Genomic DNA, 23,080 nt, shown 5'->3' with positions numbered 1-23,080 from the left:
AGACCTTTAAGGACACCTTTCTGAGTGTATAAGCACTCTCTGTCCTGCATAAGAAATCAAGCAGAGGAGGCAGGAAACCAGCAAGGCTGAGCAAGCACCTGGTATATACTGATATGAGGTATATTGGTCAGAAAAGGCAGTCAAAGGAGTGTGTACCCCCCCTGATAAATGAGAAGGGAGAGCTGGCTACAACACACGTGGAGAAGGTAGAAGGTACTCAATGAGTTCTTTGCCTCAGTCTTCAACTGCAATCAGGCTTCCCACACCTCTCATGTTCCTAAACCTCTGGGTGGGAGTTGGGGAAGCAAAATCCCTCCCACTGTAAAAGCAGGGCAAGTTTAAAACTGTGTCATGAGGCTGAAAGTGTTCAAGTCTATGAGGTCAGACAACATGCATCTCAGTCTCCCTAAGGAAGTGTGTGGCCCGGGTGGCCAAGAGGGACAACGGCATCCTGGCCTGCATTAGAAATAGTGTGGCCAGCAGGAACAGGGAGGTGATCGTCCCCCTCTACTCAACACTGGTGAGGCTGCACCTCGAGTACTGTGTTCAGTTTTGGGCTCCTCACTACAGGAAAGATGTTGAGGTCCTGGAGTGTGTCCAGAGAAGGGCGACAAAGCTGGTGAGGGGTCTGGAGCACAAGTCTTATGAGGAGCGGCTGAGGGAACTGGGATTGTTCAGTCTGGAGAAGGGGAGGCTCAGGGGAGACCTCATTGCACTCTACAACCTCCTGAAGGGAGGTTGTGGTGAAGAGGGATTTGGCCTCTTCTCCCAGGCAATGACCAGGACACGGGGAAATGGCCGCAAGTTGTATCAGAGGGGGTTTAGATTAGACATAAGGAAGAACTTCTTCTCTCAGAGAGTGGTCAGGCACTGGAATGGCTGCCCAGAGAGGTGGTGGAGTCGCCGTCCATGGCAGTGTTCAAGAGGCGTCTGGATGATGTGCTGCGTGATATGGTTTAGTGCTTGTGGTGGCAATGGTGATGAGGAGATGGTTGGACTAGATGATCTTATAGGTCATTTCCAACCTTGTGATTCTATGATTCTATGATTCTATGAAGTGGCTGATGTGGTTGCCAAGCTACTCTCCATTATGTTTGAAAATCTGTAGCTCAGGTAAAATCTCTGGTGAATGGCAAAAGGGAAACATTACTCTCATTGTTAAGAAAGAGTGAAAGACCCAGGGAACTACAGACTGATGAACCTCATATCTGGGCCTCAGAAATCATGGCACAGATTCTTCTAGAAGATACATAGGTAGCTCTGAAAGTAGTATCTCTTAGGATAACAAACAGAGGCAAAAGAAGAGCAAAGCAGCTATAGCCATAAATCCTTTCTTTTTTAACAAATGTGTCATTTACTTGTTCTTTCATGGAGTCCCACACTACATGATTTAATATTCATGAACTTTTCATGCTAGATGCAGTTCAATGCTAGAGGCTTTCTAATAGGCCTCTTTTTGTGATTCATGGTATAGCGCTGTAATTTATTTCACAGTTACAAGTTCTTAAGTTTGCTGCTTCTGGATAAGCATTGTTATTTTGAGATCTTTTCCCCCTGTTCTAAGTGTGTAGCTTCTTGTCCAACGATTGGTCTGAGTTGCAATCCATTAAAATACCAAAGAGTTTCTTCGAAGCTTCTCAAATTCTATCTGAAAAGTGGGACACTTTTTTACTCTTCTTGTTTCAACATTGCAAAGGAATTGATATTAATACATTCCAATAAGTTTTTATGTATGAGACAATTCATCCTTTTTAAAAATCTGCGCAATAAAGGCTGTTGACAGACATGAAACCCAGAAATGTCCTTGTCTGCTTGTTAAATCTAGCTTTAATGATAACTTGTTTTGAAATATTAAGAGGTTCAAATATACTTGGAAGAAGGAGGTTTTCACAATTTGAAGCTTTCTTGATTTGTTTACTTGTTACGATGGCTCTACTGCCAGTTTAATCTGGAACTTTTTTTTCCTTTTTTTTCTTTTTCTTTTTAGAGCAAATACTCTGTTTAAGATTTGGACCAAATACAAGCCTCGACTGCCAGACTGGTATTACAATGACAAACTTCTGAAAGTTGGTGATTCCCTTGCTCAGATCAAAGTAAGTCATAGCAAAACAGAAATGGTTCAATCCCAATTTTTGTTTCATTATGTTTCTGTGTTACTTTAATTTTTAATCATATTTCATAGGAAGCTGTTTAGAAAGTTGCAAAAACTTCTGCAAAATGCCAACTAGAGTAGGTAGTTCATAACTCTTAATTATTATTGTAAAATCTCCCCAATTTTTTTTATGTATTTGCTGTACCTGCATTTTCTATGCACCTAGGTTGCTTTTTAAAAGTTTAACACCTTGAATCTTTATACGGTATTTGTTTGTAGTGGTGATTTGGTACACAGAAATGTCAACTCAGTGCTCAGTTAAACAAAAGTGAATATAAAGAATTGTCAGGGAGGAGGGGAACAGAGAACAAAAATCAGATTTCAATTACACAGCTGTATGTATTAATGGTGCTCTTGCATCTTGAAAAAAGATAAAAATAGATTAAAAAAATTAAAAAATAGATTAAAAAAGGTAAAAAATAGATTAAACCAAATGGATATTTTTTTATAAATGAAATGTTAAATATTACCAAAATGTCAGCATGATTTCATTTGCTTTATGTTTGGTATTAAGCTTACTATTAACAAATGTAATCTTAATATATTCAAGTCTTTATATTGTTTCACTCTGCATGATAAGCATCTGAGATTGTGTCTTGCTACAAACCTCACCCTATTGTTTAAATAATTGTTTTGTGGGTTCCTAAATAGTTGTTGTAAACTTTTTAAGATGAAATGTTATTTTGGATTTTTATGACAATATTGAAGAAAAAATATATTTGGATTTGTTTCCTGTTGAAGAAATGTGGTATTCTTCTTCTGACCACACCAGCAAAAGAAAAATAGGTAATTGGTATTGTGTTTAAACTGAAAATAATTTTTAAGATCACCCTATAGACTTTTCTGTTAAGAAAGCAGTTAAATGCCTATTGTCATGCTTTTTATTTTTATTATCATGCTACTGTTAAACATTTATTCTCCGACACAATCAGATTCCCCCTTTTCACCTAAGAAAATAACAGGCATCACTGGAAAAGCAACAAGACATTTTGATAAGTCAGTTTTTGGAGGAATGTATCCTCTGGAACGGTTCTCCTATTATGCCCTTTGCTTATGGAGTCCAACAGAGATAAATGCTATTGATGTTATTTATGGACAGTGCTTATATGGTCATACGTGGCTATTGGGCCACCTTTACTGAAGACCTGGAGAAAGAAATGGCGATCATGTAAATGTTGCAAAGTCTTACCTGCCCTAGAGAATTGCACTGTAGTGGCCTGCCTCCTAAATAGGGAGCAGTAAGCTATAGCTGAAGTGTAGCAATGCTGAACACTCACTGGTAGGTTGAAAGCACATAGAAGAATTTGTAACTGTGGTACTATTATAAACAAAGATAAAGGCTCATGGTACAGGTTTAGAACTATTCACAGAAATTCTCATGGAAGTTCTTGAATAACAGAATTACTTAATAGCTCCTTCATTGCCTGGGCAATTCCATTCATATTTTCTTCATATTCACATTTTCCTTAAACTCTCATAGCTTCTGGGCCTAGGAATTGATTTAGTATTATGCAGTGATTTTAGTGCTGGGAACTGCTGTTCTCACAGTGCAGTCAGTAAAAAGTTATTCAAATAAATCAAACCTTACCGTCTTTGTTTTTCATTGACTTCCCATAGCATGCCTCAGAGATTGTAGTTTGGTCCTTGTATTCAAGGGGCTTCTTGGCATGGCCCAGTATTGCCTAAAATAATCTAGAAGCGATCACAAATTAATTTCTCTGTTGTAATGTGGTGTTCTACTTAAAAGTTTTTAGTGTCATAGAAAAATTTGTCATGCTGGCTAGGCTAAGACTTTGAAATGAGCCGTCCTCAGAACTCCTATTTTTAAGTGCTTTGCTTTGACATTTTTACAGATTTAGTTTTCATTGTATTCATGTTTTTCTCAGGAGAAAAAGGAAAAGACATGTGATGGGTGTTAGTTACAAATTTCAGTGCATTATGGGAAAGACAAATGTGGTGTAGCAGCAAGTTCTGTGATAAGCAGGCTAGAGTCTATTCCATAATGAAGCATTCTTTTGGTCCCTCTTGATTCTTAGTTGGAAACTGCTGACGGTTATTTTAAAATTGAATCTTCCTTTATGTTCTGTAATGCTTAATGATACATGGTCTTCTAAAATGAGTTATTGGTGACTGAGCACCAACTTAACTTTCTGTCCTTCAGCTGTTTATTTTAATGCTATCTCACACTGAATTCCTTTCTATTACACATCTGCTTTTAGGACACACCTAAATTCATTATGTTATATGTATTGAAATTAGATACCTGTTAGTCATCATACTAATCAGTACTGACTCATTGCTTTACCCCCTCCCTCTGCCTCTATCTGTCTCTTATCTCCAGTCTTACACGTGTATTTTAAACTGTCTGGGGGAGGAATCACATTTTATCAGTTAGTAGCTGAAGCATGGTTCTGATCCATTAGCACTCTTGTCACAATTGTCCGTGGAAAGTAAAAGTTTCTGTTCATCACCACTTCTTTTTCACAGCAAAGGTAATAGGGTCGTGCGAGTAAGATTCCTTAGACATTAAAATATTCAGGGGAAGTGTTACTGTGGGAATTTGAATGGAAAATAGTATTTATAAGGAAATACTTTTGGATTTTCTGTGTTAAAACATCAAAGGACCTTTTTCTGCAATTACAAATTAGCTATTTTTGTTCTTTCTAGAATTTATCATGATTGGTGTTTGTGTGGTCTAGCATTAGTGAAGTTGGTAGAGAAACCTCTAAATAGTGCTTGCTGTAGGAAGTGACAGAGGTGATTCAGTAAGTAAGTGACACTTGGGCAGCTGAGTCAGAGCTCGCTGTCTCAGTAGGTATGATGTTAGAATGGATCAGAGTTCTGCTGGGGAGCTGAGTGCTGCATGACACAGAGCTCAGCATCCTGTTTCTTAATAGTTCTTAAAGTGTCAGTTCGACTTCTGCTCTATTAATGTTGACCTCTTTTCCATTTGTAGTTCCAGCATTCACTGGCTATGTTTTCCTTCTCCTGCATCTTATTTTAAAAAAATGAGCTTTGACATTGGGGAAAAGGGGGAGAGAAGTGATATCTGCATATTTTTTATAAAGTTCTGCTTTATGACATTTCTCAGAAGTGTAGCACTATTGTCATTACTGTTCACAAGCTGCAGGATATTCCAAGAATTTTGTTTGATTTTGACTTGATTTTGTTATTTTGATATTAGCCTAAGATCATACTCTACACTTGTTCTCTAATTTGTCATATTGTAGCAGAAATGCTAAGCCAGGGCTTGAAGCAGTGATTGAGCACCTGGCAGGAAGGTGGGACAACCCAGGAGAGCTCAGGTACATGCAGTGCACCTGAGTGACCGGAAGGGGTGTAACCAGAATGCACCCCTTCTCAGACTTTATTGAAGGGTTAGCAGTGGAAGCAGGGTGATTTCTTAGTGGAGATCCCTATATACCTGAGGCCTTCTGAAATAAGGAGATCCTTTCTTTTGTTTCTGTGTCCAGAGCTGTTGTATTTGAGCAAGTCTTCACTTGCTGCAGCCTGAGACTTTGCTATTCTGCTGTTATTGCTGTGTTTTCCATCATGTTACAGTGTTGCACATATTTATGACTAAAATTAACAAACTCTCTAATCATGAGCTCTTCTTTTAAGTATTTTAGCCTTTGTATGCTGAGGGTTTTCACATTTGAAATAATATTGCTGAATGTTTGCGTGAAGCTTTCTTGTTTTACTTCCAGCTGATCTCTCATGTTGATAGTTCTTAGGTAAATATAATAAAATGACACATTGTATAGAAACAGATGTAATATGTAAACTATAGAAGTAACTTATTCTTCATTTTTCAGGAGTATAAGTTGGCACTTACACAGTGCTATGGAAGATACCTTCAGCAGTTCTGTTCTGTAAATCCTGATGATATCACAGATGATGAAAATCAATTTAAATCCACCTTTTTTCCAAATGGTTTAAAGGACAAAAATGCATCTCTTACGGTAGGATGCCGATTATCTTTCTTGTCAAAGACATTCAGTTTCAAAATAGGTAGAGTATCACCCATAAATGTGGTTCATGTAACTCAATTAATTAAATATTAATATTAATGCATCTTTCATACCTTGCCTGTACAGATTACACAGACTTAAGTCATATGTACAATATGAACATCCAGAGAGGTGTACACTTCCAAGTGTACATAAGTGTTTATGCTTTGATGGCATAAGCCGACCTCTGTTGATGCTAAAAAGGCAATTTTCTCTGAACAGGTTTTGTTCTGAAATAGTTACTAATAACCACTGTCAGAATCAGGGTATGGATCAAAGCTGGTAACTGTCTTTTAATTGTTGTGGAAGTTTCCATATAGTGTGATCTAAGAACTGGTCAGAATGCAAGAGAATCAAAACATCATATTATAATTTTTATCATATATATGCAAGAATACTCCTTGCAATGCTGCATTACAATCAATAGATTATTTGCTCAGTATGAAAAAAAAAAAAAAAAAAAGGTTTTTTAAGTGTTCTAAACTCTTGGGGAGCTAAATGACCTCAAGCTTATGTTGATAGTTTTTTGTATTAACTTTCTTTTTGGGGATAGGCGTATGCAATTTATTGCTTGTTATTCAAAGAAGAAAATGTTTCAGTTGGTACAGGGGGAGTGCTAAAGACATACTGGATTCTATCTTAACCAGTGCTTTGCTGAGAAACTCTATTTTCAGTACATGGTGGATATTTTGAAAAAAAAAAAGAAAAAAAAAGTAATGCAAGTAATGGAATAGATTGGCCAGAGAAGCTGTAGAAGCCCAGTCCCTGGAGGTGCTGGAGGCCTGTGATGAAGATGAACAAATTACATCCCAGTCTTCTGAGTACAGTTTAGTCTTAACATTTCTTTCCTCAACTATTTCAACATCTCACAGACTAGTGCATTTTTACCTTGTGGTACAGTAGAAACCGATACAATCTAATAGTAAATTGACCTAATAGCTTTGGCTCTTTTTCCATAGTGTAATTCTCATTTAAATGTCATGCTGATTTTTTTTTTTTTTGCTTTGTTTTGTGCGTGTTTGTGCACACTCATTCTTTTCGTGCTCAACATTTTATGATACTTTACTGATGTAAAAAATGTGTATCTATTTTAAATATGTGCATGTATATTTTACATGCGTTTCCATGTGTTTCAGTTCCATGCTTTGCAAGAGAGGAATGTTTGCGTTTATCAGACGGTTTGTAGCAGTGACAGAAACCTTCAGAAACAAGAGTCTCTGCAGACCTGTTTCAAAGTCTTGTCATCATTACGACTCACCATGCAAGTGGCTCTACCTCAGCAGAATTTGTGTTGGCTTATCTACAATGGTATCTTTGCATTTCTTTGCTAAGCAAGTCATCTTGGGCATATTTTTAAGATCAACAAAGGAGTTGAGAATAAATCTCTAGTTAGTTTTAATTGTAGCAGTGTATTTTTTAAAATGTTTCTTGTTCTAAAATAACAGAGTTCTAAGTTTCTACAGTGTGCTTTTTATCAAAAGTACAGTCGGAAAAATAATAGCTCTTTCATCATAGCCGTGGTTTGAGTGTATTAATGAAATGAAATCTGAGAGTGTACAATAGGCGTTTTGGAAACTGAGATTAAAAAAAGCTCAGAAGAATTCCTATCAGTAAGATATTTGTATTGATGATTTTTTTTTTTTTTTTGAAAAGGGAATTGCAGATGAAAGAATACAAAATGAAATCTTTGTATTTAAAAAAAAAAACATTCTTCAAGTTTGCAGTTAATAACAAAACTCTTTCAGAAATTGCCACGTAATATTACCACATTTACAAATTAGAATATATCCGTATATGATTTTAATGTGAATAAATACCTGAATTAGGAAAATTTTGAGGCAGAAAATGGAGCTTCTATGGACTAAACACAGAGAATAGTGTATCAAGATTTTTACTTCAAGACTACCAAAATATTTATGTACTTTGAAAGATCATTCTATTTAGTCAAAACTTTGGACTATCATGTTGTTCTATTATGGCTAGTTGTTGTAATATAAATTGAGGGTATAATTTATTTTTAGTTTAATTTATCAAAAATACTGATATTTATCTGAGCTATAAATGGTTGAAATTCTTACATGTGTTTTCCTGGGCCTTATTACCTTCATCCTATATCCTATCTAAGATGTGGTTTTGTTTGTTTTATTCTATGGGTAAATAATTAAAATTGAAATATAATCACTTGTTATTCTTAAGTTCAATTAGAGGTCTCTGTACCAAGCCTAGTCAATAAGGATTTTTTTCCTCTGAATAGAGTTAATGTTAGGTAATAAATCTGCCCAGTTCCCAAGCACTTTTCTGCAATTTCTGGCAACAGATTTTGTCTTACTACATTTGATTGATTAAAAAAATGGATCTTACAAGTGCTTGCTAAATTCTTATTCACTGGGATAATAACACCCTTCAAACTCTTACAATTGGCGTTGTGATGCCTCCTGCTGCCACAGGTGTCCCTTTCTGAACAGTCATACAGACAGAATAGACTTTTTTCTTTTCCCTAAGATTGTTTCCTAAGAACTGCTGTGTCTTTTATACTTCTAGGCTTGGTTTTTGTGTGTGTGTTTTTTTTTTTTTTTAAGCAGTTTTGTGGCATAGTCTAAATTAAGTAATTTTTTTTTTTTGACAGGATTTTATTCGTAAATGACTTTGATGCTTTTGAAAATTCTATTCACAATCAGTTTGCTTCATTTCACTTATCACACTGACTATCAAACTGAATTGTGTTGCTGTCTCCCAGGACAATGCCACGACAAACTATAAGATTCCTGCAAGTTAAGCTGTGAGGAGAAGTCAGCCTATTAAATTAAAAAATAAAAAAATAAAAAAATTGCATCTAGGGATTAAAAAAAACAACTGTTTCTCTTATCAGTTCATTTAATAAAAAAATCAGTGTATTGAATTTTTATATTCAATTCTTTTATGGCATTACTTTATTATGTAGTTACTTTTAAAGTTGATATTGCTTAAGAATTTGTTGGTTTCAAATTCTCTAACTTAAAAATAGTGAGAGAAAGATTATTTGGAAATACCAACCCAGATATTAGGAAGTTCCAGTTAGTTAGCATAAAATATTTCATCTAGGAATCCAGAACTTACCTGTTCCTTTATTTTATTCTTACAGGTACAATTCATATTTATACCATATGCAGACATTTGATGATGATAGGTCAGTCTGCTCAGGTATGGAAAACAAACAGAAATATTTGAAAATTGCACAGATTAGAAAATGCATCAGTGTCTTGCATAGCACTGTAGCCTGACTTAGCTATTTTATTGTCATTGCAGTAGTGCTTGTCACACTCGAATAAGCAGTCTAAATGGCAGAATGGCCAATTAAAAAATCTTTGTGCCTTGATGCCTCTGTGCCTCTTCAGCTGTGGAATGGAGCTCAGCGCAGTGTCTCGCTGGACACTGAGATGGAGTGTTTGACAATTTTAGAGAGCTCTGGATTTTTTTTTTTTTCCAAGCAACTCCATCGGAATCCAAGGATTGTTTTTGTTTCTTAAAAAGTGGAGATATGCTGACACCTGGTGGATGGATTCTTTTTTTATCTGTTGTTTATATCAGTTGTTCACTGAACAAAACCTTTTTCTCCTTGAATATCCTAATAAAAGTGAGTTAGGACTTCCTTTAACTTTTAATCTTATTGTACAGGATCCAGAGAGACTAATTATTGGCATTTCAGATTATTTTAATTTATGTAGAGCACTCCAAAGTAATGTCTCTTATTTATTTCCATGGTAGCTACACTAGCTGCAAAGAGCTCAGTAACACTCTTTGACAGAGCAAATTCTCACAAAATACTTTTTTTCAACTCAGTCACCACTGTTCGCTGTAGGTTTTTGCCAGGGGTGGATGTGCATGCCATGCCAAAAATCTGCATGACTGTCTGAAATGTGACTTCTCTTTTGCATTGCTGCTGCCGCTGCTGAAGTGCACCACTCACTGCCTTACTGTGCTCACATCCATTGTTTGCTCTCCATAAACATCTAGCAATTGTCAGTGACTATCAATGGGCACCATTTTTTCCATATGGAGGAATTCAATTCCACAGCTTTACTTCATACACACTTTTCTGTCAGACTCCATTCTGTCAGGCTGCCCCTCTGCTGCCATCTGTTGCACAGCAACAGAAAGTAACATTGCTGTAATATTCAATCTCTACTGCCATACCGTCAATATCTGCCTTGCATGTAACAGCCCAATGTAATAAGCACTTGTCTGTTAAATATCTGTACACTGATTTAGTTTGGGACTAAAGTTGTGTGTATTTAGTGCACCTCGTGGAGCAGTGCACCAAACAGAATGGAAGGGAAGGCCAACCAGTATAGTAGGGCTAATTCTTTAAACAGTGTTTGCTACAATGACTATATTAGGAGAGACAGATAAAACTAAGAGCTGGCAATGTGGTTCCATAGTTATAAATTGATCTCAGTGCAGGCTGTCACCAAAGAAGGCAGACTCCATTGTGTCACAAGTCAGCTTGCTGATCTAGTTGAAATGTAACTTAGAAAAACAATGATCACTAGAGGTGGCACAAAAGAGAGAGAGAACTCTCATAGTAAGAGTAGATGAGAGAGAAGGGTGGCACCACTGTCTGGTGGCTAGTCTATGGTGAAGCAGAATGGCAAAGTAGCTCAGAGGTTAAAATATAATGCTTGCCCCTAGCTACAGATGGAAAACAATAATAAGCAGGAAGATTACTTTGTAATCAACAAAATATGTTAAAAATCAATATAAAGTCTGTGCCTTTTTTTCCCTCTTTGAATTAGTCCTACCAGGAGAAGAATTCTCCTTACCTGACAGAAAGTATATTGATACAGTAGAAAATGCTACTGTCAGTAGCATTTATCAGTATATATCAGTATTTAGCAGTATCAGTTTGAAACTGGATTTTTTCATTACAGGTGCTGGAATATCTACTGTGGGCCAGTATATGTATGGAATTATCCATTCCACTCTTATCTGTACATTATTTGACATGGAGGGCCACGCTATACGCGGCAGTTTGTCAGTGTTATTTTGACTGTCAAGCCGGCATTCATGGAGAGGTATCTTGATTTGTCTATTTAAATATGCCAGCTTATCAGATCATATGCATTTAGAATTCTTCCTGGATTCCAAAATTTAACTGCAGTATGGAAGTGTTTTGACTTGTAAATGAGTAATCAATTAAATTAATACGTTGCATTCTAATACTGGTTACAGATTTCTAGCATTGAGTGGTGGCAAACCCCAATATAGATGTACAAAATATATTTTGCGAAAGTTTTCTTCTTATTTTCAATTGACTTTCACTGAATTCCTTTGCTGTTTCCCAAATTCAAGAATGATGTGACACTAAAATTACATACCTGAAAACAGAAAAGGAAAACCTAGTTACAATTTTGGTTTTCGTACTTTGGACAGGTATTTGCTCGCCGTGGTCTGATTCAAATTGATGAACTGAAGCAATTAGAAAATATCAGTTCTTCACAGAAAAGTTCAGAAACAGGAAAGATTTTTAGAGAGGCGACTATAAAGGTATAATTCTGCAAGTAATTATTAACAGTTACAGAAGCTAAACAATCTCTGTGCAGAGGATATAACATAGTTACTTGCGTTTTTCTTTTGCTAGATGTCAGTAATGATTTTCAAAAGAGCAGTATATGAATCCAGACGAAAGCCAAAAAGCTATTTTCGACCTAAGTTAAGAGCTAGCTTAAAAGAAGCGCGAAAAGTAAGTTTAACATTTTGTATAATCCTTCTCTTTGCTTATTCTTCGCAGGTGATGAGTATGTGATATAGTTCTGCGTAAGGCATATGGTGCTATTTACAAAGAGAAAGTATTAGTCTTTCAGTTTTGTAATTAATGCAGTTTATCATAAAAATGCAGAATAAACTTGAAAAAGAGAAAAAATGTAGCAATTCTAAGAGAACTACTGATTTTTGTACCTTTTTTTTTTTCCTTAGCATTAAAACTAAGAAAAATCTTGCTCAATTTCATACCAAATGTATGGGCTTTTGCTCTGCTGTGTTCAATGATAATGAAGGGATACCTTGAAAAAAGTTGCAGTGGTTTTATTATTTATTTATTTTTAATTTGCTTATTAAGACCGCTTTTCTAAAAGATGCCATTAGTTAGAGAAAGGTATTCAGAATACAAGGTAGTAATTTAAGGAAGTAACAAATTCCCCTAAATACTATTCTGTCTTTGTGCTCTTTACAGCCAACATCATAAAATAGGTAATCCACTGGCATAAGTATTACAAAATACTAAGATGATGATTTTTGGTATGTGATTGCATTGTTCCTCTTTTTTTCATTTAAAGAAAATTGCTTTTTGGTACAAGAAAGGCTGATCAGAAGTAATTGAGATTGCTCATTTGGTGCTGTCTAATGGCTAATAAAATTATAATGAAGTTATACTGATATGTTCCAGGTGCAATTTAATCATGTTGAAGACTTTTTTTTACATAACTTATTCATTTAAGCTTCACAGAAGATTGTCTGATACCTCGGTTTTGAATCACTGACTTGAATCACAATTGATATTGAATTGCTGTGTGGACAGAACAATCATTTTGTCCCAAGCTTCACTTACTAGAAATTTCCTGTTATCCAGGATGGGGGAAACCTCTCAGTATGTTCAAATATGTGTGGTTTGCACATATGAAGTTGTTGGTTAACCTTCTTTAGGTCAACTGATTCTAGAAGACTTAAATACAACTGAATGGAGATCATGTAAAAGTTTTGCTGAACGATCAGGATGTTGGGAACTCAGCATAGTCTCTTATTGCTTGTTCATCGGGCATTCACAGTGTTATTGTGTCTGTCACAAAGGAGAAGCCTCATATCTCTGATGTCCATACTCTGGAAGAATCACCACTGATTAATTTTGTTCTGTAGTTTCTGATTGATTAACAACATTAACATTAACATGACATTAACAACAAACTGTTAGAAATTGTACGGTTCCTCCACCAAAATTCTTTTGCTTCTAAAATGTTCTCTGACAGTTCTCATGAATTTATGCAAGAAGCAATAATATTGAATTTTCATATTTGTTTCTGCATGTGTTTAGTAGTGTTAGAAGATTTCTTAATTTTGTAAAATTTGAAAGCACTATTCTATACTTATTTGAGAATATTTTGTAGATTTATTGTGTCAAGTAAATGCAAAAATGTAGGACATTTATTTTTGCTTGATGTTCTGACTTTAAAAAACAATTTCCTCTTTTATTTATAGAACATACACAGGGGTGGTATAACAAGTAGAGCAGTAACATTTAAAGCTCATTCCAGCATGTTATAAAGCGCTTAATTCTTGAATTAGCAAAGAATTAACACTCTTTCTTCTAGCATTTGTGCAGTGCAAATTATTTTTACACTTAAATCACCTTGAAAATTGAAACAGGGTAGTTATATTTATATATTTTTATTCACTTTTATATTTATATTCACTTTTAAGGTTCTTTTCCATTGATACAATGCTTGTTTTCTAAACATGAAAGAGCAACGGTTAAGTGAAATTCTACTACTAGTAGATTAATTACCATTCTACTCTGCATCTTAACAAAAGTATTTAAATGAAACCTGCAGTTTGAGATTAGCCTGCTCTAGAGTATATGTGAAGTATGTTGCTTTCTACTTGCATAGATCTGATTCCTAAATGAATTTGATGAAAATTAATCCACAGATAAGTTGAATACAACAGCACGGTATATTGAATAGCTTGCTGTAGTTTTGTATAGCTTGCTTCAAACATTGTTATGAAGATTTAGGGGGAAAAAAACAAGAAGTGTTGAAAATTTATTTTGGAGTTATTTTTTTAGGAGAATGTCAGAATCCCAGAATGGCTGAGCTTGACCTTTGGAGGTCATGTGGTCTAACCCTCCATTCAAGCAGTGACAAACCCAGAACAAGGTGCCCAGGCCCATGTCCAGGTAGCTTTTGAAGATCTGCAAGCAGGAGATGGCACAGCCTCTCTGGGTAAACCTGTGCTAGTGCCTTCTCATTGACAAAGTATTTCCTGATATCCAGATGGAACCTCCTGTGTTCCAGTGTGTGCACATATGTTTTGTCCTGGTTCTGGGCACACTGACCAGAACGTGCCTTTGTCTTTGCACCCTCCCTTTGGATATTTATAGACACTGGTAAGATCCCCTTGAACCTTCTCTTCTTCAAGCTGAAAGTCCCAGCTCTCAGCCTTTCCTCATATAAGAGGTGATTCATCATCTTGGTGGCCCTTTGCTAGAGTCTCTCCAGCGTGTCCATGTCTCTCATGTACTTGGGAGCCCAGAACTGGACATAATAGTTCAGATGTGACTTTGCCAGTGCTAATCATAGGGAATGGGTTACCTCTCTTGACCTGATAACAGTACTTTGCCTAATGCAACCTTGAATACCAATAGCCTTTGTGGCAAGGGTACTTTGTTGACATGTTCAATCTGATGTCCACCAGAATCCCTAGGTCATTTTCTGCCAATCTGCTTTCCAGCTAGGTGGCCCCCAACATACATTTCTGCTTCCATATGAGGTTGCTCCTCACCAAGCTCCTGTCAGCCCATTTCTCCAGCCTGTTGAGGACCCCCTGGATGTCAGCACAGCCTTCTCATGTATCAGTTGCACCTCCCTGTTACGTGTCATCTGCAAACTTGCTGTTGGTATGCTCTGCCCAACATCAATGTCATTAATGAAGATTAATGGATAAGCCAAACCAGACCCAGCAATCATCTCTGGAGTACACTGCTGCTAACTGTCCTCCAGCTAGACTTTCTGCCACTCGCCACTACCCTCTGACCTGGCTGTTCAGCCAGTTTTCAATTCACCTCACTGTCTGCTTACCCAGCCCATGCGTCAACAGCTTGTTTATGAGGATCTTATAGGAGACTGTGGAAGGCCCTACCAATGACCAGCTAGACAATAATCACTGCTCTCACCTTGTTTGCAAGATGAGTCATTTTATCATAGAAGTTTATGAAATCGGTCAAGTATGACTTCCCGTTGGTGATTCTATGCTAGTTACTCCTAAAGATTTTCTTGGCCTTGATGTGCATGGAAAAAGGTTTCAAGGATTATTTCCATTGATATCCAGTACTAAATGCCTTTCTGTGTTTGTTTTGTGTGTTTTTTACAGCATCAAAATAGTTCCTCTTCCTTTGGAAAAGACAAATAGTATTGATGAGGTTCGCTTATTATATAAGTTTGTTTGGAAACAAAAACAGCCTGCCAACTTTAATACTTTGAATACTATTTAATATTGAACAGATCAGTTTTATTTTCATCAGATACAGATCTCAGCTTTTCTTTAAGCATTCACTTGGAAGCAAAAATATTAGACATTAGTGCAGGAAAATGAGAAGGAAATTCCCAAATTTTTGTCTTGTTAAATGTGCCTAGAAACCATTCAGATGTGTTTTTATGTGGGGAAGCGCCAAATAAATGGAATTGGAATGTTGCTGGAATAATAAGCAGCTTTTTCAAGTACTGTCAAGTTTCTGATTTATTTTGTGTCTGGTCACTGTTTAGTTAGGAAAATTAATAATCATGTATAAAGAATATGAAGTAAAATTTTAAATTATTTTCTTAAATAGATCTCTGATTTCCTAATTATCAATAATGAAAATATATTTTTGTGTGTTCTGGACTGTATTTTATGTTATGCTGCTTGCAGATGTACTAGTCAGTGAAGGTAATGCTTTCTCTGCAGCGCAGAACATCTTAATCTTTCCCTGATTTTCTGTGAAGTATGTAGAACTTGATTTGTAATGGTCGTTTGTATCATTATAAGGAAAGATCTGGATGGCTTTGAACTATGTGACGTCTTTCACTCATAATTTCTACTCCAGTGTTTTCTACATGAAATAGCATGGAGAACTGTGTGATTGCAAAGAAATTATAGAACTTCTTAAGTACTGTACTCACTTAGCATGAGGTTTGCTATGCCTCTGAAACACGAAGTTTGTAAAAATAATGTATTTTACCATATATTTTTTAATGTTTTAGATAGTTCTTTCTTTCTGAGAGACAACTGTTTTGAAAGAAGTCTTGCTTTTTTATGTGGCTTGCTTTAGATATTATAAGGCTCACATTACTTTTTCTAACACAGTTGCCATGGCCTCGCACAACTACTGAACAGCTGCTGATGGAAATGTTTGATGGTACTGCAGCTCAATTCCTTGCCATCCTGGAAGCTCTGTCTGATAGCAGTAGGCGTGTGCTGCACCCTACTCCACCTGTTCCTGATGAACCTGAAATTCATGATGTGATTTCAGAGCTTTTTTTTGCAGGGCTGGAAATCCTCTCAGGTAACAGCATAAAGAACAAAAAAAGTGTTGTGAGGAGCACAGTCCTCCATTTTCTTAGTTTTTTCCTTTCTGTGAAAGAAAGCTTGCCTGAAGGCATATATTTTAACTAGGAGAAGAAATGGAAGAGTGGCTGGGTGGCAATGTAATGGACAGCCAAGGTCAACCCACCACAGTGATTCACTTTTTTTTTTTTTTAAGTTCACTTAAAGTTAGATTTAAAACTTGAGGAAAGCTTTGGACTCAATAATTCCTTCCAAACCACCTTTTCTATGCTATAGACCAAGCATAGCTATAGGTATAAAGATACTCTGTTAACAAAATTACCTAAAGAAACTAAATGCACTTCAGTATCGTATTTACTTTATGACTATTGGCTAATTGGCATATAGCAGATCAAATACAGTATAAAGTAGTGTAATTAATTGTCTGTTTTAAAGGTGGAGTGAGCAGTACTGATATTCAAGGAGATGATTGCGCTGATAAATTTGGTATGATTAATGCATCATCAACTCTTCTGCAGTTGATACTAACAGGTAAACTGGCTTTGAATTTTGAGAGTGCCCAGCAGTTGCACTCATGCTTGGTGAGCAGAATTCATTTTCACGAGTTGCACTTATATGCATAAAGATATTGCAAAGCACTGTCATTTTTAGGTGTATTTTATATATGTATATATAATGCTAAGGCATTCAAAATGAATTATTTACAGAAATCGTTGCCATTTTTGTGAAACAAATACTACCTAATTAACATATAGAAATACATGTACATTGTGATAATCACATACTGTTAAGATATGTTCATGTCCGTAAGCCATTTAAAGTCCAACCTCTACAGCGATGTCCTGGTATATTCTTGTAAAAGAGAAGTGAGATGTAGCAACATTAGAACTGCTGTAAGCTTCTCAAGATCCTGGAACAAATCACTGTGCTGTTTCAGAACATAACAGCCTTCTATTATTAAGTCAATATACTTTTTCCCATGTGCCCAGGTGATACAATGACTGTGGCACTTTCTTAGGATTGTATGACACTCCTGAAGATACTAGATAAGCCACTTGCTTAGAGTTCCCAGGATCAGGAAATCTCTTTTACACTGGTCTGTACTTCGGGTAAACTTAGACTCTCCCTGTATACATTACATGTTTTCTGACACAGCAATGAGAAATGCTCAGCTATCTTGCAAGAAGTTGTTCATGTTTCTATGCATTGTTTTTCAAGTGAATTGCTGGTGAGGAGAGTTGCCTTGAGAACACATCTAGATTTAATCTCTCTGCAGCAGAAAGGAGTAAATCCTTGATGCTCTCTACACAGGCAAATCAGTATCAAGAGTACAGCCTCTTTACAATGAAGCAGGACACTGCAAATACATCATTATAGTAGTATGCAAGTGTACACATTATGGCAAAATGATAAAGCTATTCATTGCATTGTAGAGTTGTTAAAAAATCCTTCGGGATTATGCTGAATGTACAAAAACAGAATTTTATCTTTGTATTTATGAACACCAAATTATTGCTGAAGTTAAACTTCTGAATATATATATATATGTGTGAAGTATTAAATATAAAATGTTTTGTCATCATTATAGGAGAAAAGAGAGTGTCTGGAGAGGCTGCTGTGAAGTTTGTAAAATTAGCTTTCAACTATGAGGAGTGGGATGTATTTGATTCTGCTATTGTATTTGTTACTAATTTTCTTCAGGTAACTATTATACTATTTCGACAATCTTTACGTAGTCTATTCCTGTGAGGCTGAGGAGCAATATTCAGTTTGCAAATTCTAAGACAAATTTCTATTGATTGTTTCTGTCAATTAGGCCCAGAATGACCCAAAGTGGAAGAAGGCAGAAATGGAACTCCAACTTCTTACCTTGATGCGACCATTACTATTTCCAGGAAAATTTAGGCATGGTTTTTCTGTTGATGAAAGTAATACTAGGAGAGATCATTTGCCTTGTGTTTCAGATAAGAAGAGTACAGTTAGAAGTGAGTTTTTGGTTACAGATCTGTTTGCTTTTCAAACATTTTTGAAGCAAGAAATATTGTTTATTGATTAAAAACAATGTAATATGTTGCATGCAGTATTCTGTGAAAAAAACAGCAACTGATAACTTGCCACCTACTGACTTTTGTCCAGTTGTCATTTGCCTATTTCCCTTACATGAAATGACCTCTATTAGGTATATCTCTTATTACATGCAAATATGTAAAATGAATGGATATTTTGGAACAGGTTTTCAGGAAAAACATGAAACAGATTTTCTTTTGGTCATTCTTGTACTTTGTTTATTTTAAAATTCTTGCCATTGAAGCAAGAAAAAACTTGTTTAAGTAACTAATTTAATTCAATGAAATTAAAAAAAAATGCAAAATCTTGACAACTTTCTACTTGCAAAAATAATAGTGTTTGTTTTTCACAGTAAGCGAATTAACTTAGGAATATCTGTCTTCTTTGTATTTAGTTTTTCTTAGACCATATTATCTGCTGGTATAACTTTGTAAGTTGATTCCTTCAAATGTTTTCAAATGTAGGTTTGTAACCAGAAATAATGTCTTCCCTTTCCTTTTTTCCTCCTCTATATAAACACTGAATGTAGCAGGTTCCTTAAAGCATGGAGAGCCTTCTCATGATCTTATCATTTTGGCAACAACAGTGTTCTCCTGTGTCTCTACATTTAAGCAGGTACAACAAGATTAGAGATGTATCTTATTAATTACTCACTTAATCTGTACTGAATGTATATAATTTAAGACCAAAGGAATCAGGGGCATTAACAAACTACAAAAATGAAATAGTAAAGGTGAAAAAAAAAGGGCCTCTAAAATGTGATCTATTGTGAGTTTTTAAAAAAGATTATTATTTATTAAATGTAATTAGGCTACAAAAAATTAACAGATATTAAATCCATTTGGAAAACCATAGGACTAGTTGCATATTTTCTGAACAAGCAAAGACAATATTTCTTTTAGTATATTTGATAGAGTTGAGTGAATACAATCCGCTATAGAAAACATTCCTGCAATATTTTTGCAAATAAGAACAGTGACTCTGAGAAGTGAAAATACATTTATTGCAACAATATGCTTGCAGTTTGTGGTAAATTCTCATTGCAAACAAGGAATCAACATCAGCAAAACCAAGATGAGTCGGACTTTCTTGTACTGAAAGCTCTACTACAGAACAATGCCACTACACATCCAATAATAAATTCCTAGAATGACCACTTGTAGCTCACTTGTTCAAACTGAAATTTTCCTTAGTGTGGTACTGTGGGAAAAAAAAAAAAAATTGCAGTGAATTGTCTCCACTAGCATTTAAACTAGGCTTGTTTTCCCAAAGATTCATGAAAAACTATCCTTAGGAAAACATTTTATGCTAAAACTGTATGATTTTACTGCAAAGTTAATTCTAGTCATTTTTGAATGTTGTTCCAATTTGAATGCAAGTGGAGCACGCACATTTTTTTTAGATTTATTATAGTATTTTCAGACAAATAATCTTGCCTGTGAGATGAGCTTGCCTTTAGATAGTGTAATTTGTTTTTTTTTTTTCTTCACTGATCACTGAATTAAAACTCTTCTGGCTCTTCTACTCCTTTCCACAAATCTCTGTACCTTATCTGCTTGATGGAAGGAAGAAAATTTGTTCCTTTAGCAGCAGAGAATCCACTGATTATGGAGTTATGTGATATATAGATTATCCAATCTAAGACCTTGCTGCCACATAGCAATGGCATAGTGTCAAAAGGGTCTTCATTTATTTCTTTTACAGTATTTTTCTTTATCAATTCCCAGTACCAACACCTGTGAAATCTTATGCTGAAGCACAAAGAAGTGCACAGGCACTGTGCAAATAGTGGGCTTAAGCTTCATGTACTTGAGGCAGTAGTCCCAAACTGGTATAAATGGCAGTAAATTTGTGCTTTATGTAGTAGTCCTTAATCACTCTTTAGATGTTAACATGGTGATAGACATGCTCTTTTGCCTTATAAACTTTGTTACCTAGAAGGTTAACTGAATGGAGTTTTGAATTTGTTAATCTCTTGGTGAAGTGTAGATATGTTTTAACGTTTCTATCAGCTGTTCCACTGCAACCTTTTTTTCAGTTGTTCTTCAGTGTTCCATTCAGTGAACCAACAACCTGTGGAAGTACTCTGTCAATACAAAATAAAACATACTAATTTTGGCCTCCTGCAAATACATAAACACTCCATTTAAAAATTTTCCAAGGATAATGTAACAGTTAAACTACATTACATTTTTCAAAACATTTATTGACTATTATAACATCTTAGCGACAGTTAATTTCCTTGTTTCTTCCATGAATTTTTCATCTCACTATTTTCTTTGTATGACTTTTAAAAGCTTGACAATAAAGAAGGAAATAATAGTAATAATAATAATAATAATAAGCTTCTAAAGCCACACATATTGTCAGCAGAAGAAAATTTGTGTGACCAGAAACTACTTTTAAAAATATTTCTTAAGCTTTCAAAATGTCGTCACTCCTTATCATACAGATAAATATGACAATGATTATTTATTTACTTTGGAAACTTTTAATAGTGTGTATGTAATGTGCATGCAAATCTGTTTCTACAATTGTGTTTTTTTGTTTTTTTGTTTTTTTTCTTTCCAGAATATCCTACCTGACAAGGAAATACTTTTTGATGTCCTGGTGTTTTTGTGGCAGAAGTGTAAAACAGGACTTCAGTTAAACCCGATGAATGGAAGTGGCTACTTTAAATATAACCACAAATACAAAGCTTCCAAAGTATTCCTTTATTATAATATGTATCTCTTAATACAAGTTTCATCTGTTACAGTAAAGCCAAGAAAAAATACTGGTTTTCAGTCTAAGTGCATTTTCTTATGGTAAAATGCAGATAAATCACATTCACTGAAAAATGTGAATTGTATGTACACTCTGGACAAATTGTGCTCTCATATATCATCTCAGCCTTTTCCCAGTAAAGTAACCTGCTGTCTGGCAGTAGGCCACAATAGAAATGGCAGCAGCAGAAACCTTGCAGATTAAGAGAAGGGAGTTGGAACTCAACAGGATTTGGCCCACTAGACAAAGCCGCAGTCTTCTCTTGGACTTTTCCTGAGACTGAGAAACTATTGTTGAAATATTGTCATGTGAAGGATAATTTATGGTAGTTTCTCAGGGCTTCCAATAAACAGTTGATGTAGACCAAAAGGTTTCTGAAGGAGTGCCTTTTGTAACCTCGATTTCTAAAAAAAACTGTTGACATTCACTAGTAGGTAGCTTACAGTTAATGTGCTGTGCACGTACAACAGAAGCACTGAGGTATCTTTTACACTGGTTAAGTGGAAAGATACGCAGATAATTGAGTGGCAGATGATCACATCTGCTGCAAGGCTTACTATACTATGACATACTATGACAAAGTATGAATGTTCATAATCTTTTCCCTTTCTAGAGTAATAATAACTAATAACTTTCTGATTTTTTTTTTTTTTTAAAGTGTTTCTAATTTTATAGTGGCTTGCATCTTGGTCTGGTGGCACTAAAAAATAAATGTCAAATACAAGTTGTGTTCAGGTTTATGAATGTATTTAAACAAAGTTGAGTGCAAAACCCTACCTGCCTCTAATATATAAGTATCTTTTAAAATGTCTTAACTCTATCTTGATCCTGTTTTTATTATCTCCTTTTTTAGTGGGTTTATGTACTCTGGATAATAAATGAAGTAATTCTACAAAGTAATGTAGCAGATACTGATGTTGTAATGGCAGCAGAGATAACCTTATGTCTAACTGCAGTACTGGAAAATATGGCTGATTCTGCAAGTAAATCTAAGAAAAAAGCAGGTAAACAACAAAAAAGTGATTGTTTAAAATAGTATGATACAATTTTGTAAATGCAGCTTCCTGAATAGCTAGAACTAATGAAACCTGCTTTATGTCTTATTTCCTACATTTCCAGTTCTCCTGAAGTGTTTCCATTTTGAATCACATCTTTTATGACTCACCTTCCCCACAGTTCTTTTTACATTTCTTTTAGCACCTTCTTGGTAGCTTTGGATTATTCTTATGGTCTTTGGATATTGACTAGACAGAGGGCAGCATGTGCTGTGGCTCATTTGGAGAGTTGAATTGCTGATTGACTACTGACACAAAAAACAAAAGAGGGAAATACTGAGGTCATACTAATGGTTTTGCTTTTATTATGTCATTAATTTGGATCTTGTCTACTCAGATCTTTTTTATATTGGAATTTAATTGTCTCTGAAGTGGAACTTAACTCTACTGATGTGGTTAGGATAATGCAATAATATTAAACAGATTTCCTAAAAAGACCTTACTAATGATGTAGAATATGAATATATATACATACTTTAAAACTTCTCTGTTGCTTTTGATGTATGATCTTGTACTATGAATCATATTTTTCATTATTATTTTACAACAGCTAGAGAGTAGATGTTAAAGATTCTTAAGGCATATCTAGGAATAGAAGAGAATGACAGTACATTTTGCTGGTTTTGAAAGTAAGAGAATCTTGGGACACTACTATTCCACTGTAAGGTCAAGTAGGTATTGTTTTAGGTTAATGTTATGAAAATCATACAATTCTGATGGAAACTGATGAATTATCATTG

At 35.3% G+C, this 23,080-nt stretch overlaps 1 protein-coding gene across 1 annotated transcript in view; it reads left to right on the top strand.

The window, feature by feature from the left end:
* CFAP54 (cilia and flagella associated protein 54) overlaps nucleotides 1-23,080 on the top strand; it is a gene marked incomplete at both ends in the record, with an annotated part of 104,621 nt that overhangs the window by 5,287 nt on the left and 76,254 nt on the right. The window contains 14 exons of the mRNA XM_079532996.1: nucleotides 1,988-2,093; nucleotides 5,968-6,114; nucleotides 7,299-7,470; nucleotides 9,284-9,342; nucleotides 11,070-11,213; nucleotides 11,572-11,685; nucleotides 11,780-11,881; nucleotides 16,252-16,450; nucleotides 16,888-16,983; nucleotides 18,041-18,153; nucleotides 18,269-18,437; nucleotides 19,052-19,134; nucleotides 21,091-21,225; nucleotides 22,139-22,289. Coding sequence (XP_079389122.1) covers nucleotides 1,988-2,093; nucleotides 5,968-6,114; nucleotides 7,299-7,470; nucleotides 9,284-9,342; nucleotides 11,070-11,213; nucleotides 11,572-11,685; nucleotides 11,780-11,881; nucleotides 16,252-16,450; nucleotides 16,888-16,983; nucleotides 18,041-18,153; nucleotides 18,269-18,437; nucleotides 19,052-19,134; nucleotides 21,091-21,225; nucleotides 22,139-22,289 — 1,790 coding nt within the window. The remainder of the gene's footprint in view (nucleotides 1-1,987; nucleotides 2,094-5,967; nucleotides 6,115-7,298; nucleotides 7,471-9,283; nucleotides 9,343-11,069; nucleotides 11,214-11,571; nucleotides 11,686-11,779; nucleotides 11,882-16,251; nucleotides 16,451-16,887; nucleotides 16,984-18,040; nucleotides 18,154-18,268; nucleotides 18,438-19,051; nucleotides 19,135-21,090; nucleotides 21,226-22,138; nucleotides 22,290-23,080) is intronic.

This window comes from Tetrao urogallus (assembly GCF_951394365.1).
Source record: "Tetrao urogallus genome assembly, chromosome: 1".
Lineage (NCBI taxonomy): Eukaryota > Metazoa > Chordata > Aves > Galliformes > Phasianidae > Tetrao > Tetrao urogallus.
The sequence above is the reverse complement of the archived record's forward strand: the minus strand, read 5'-3'. Positions and strand labels throughout refer to the sequence as shown.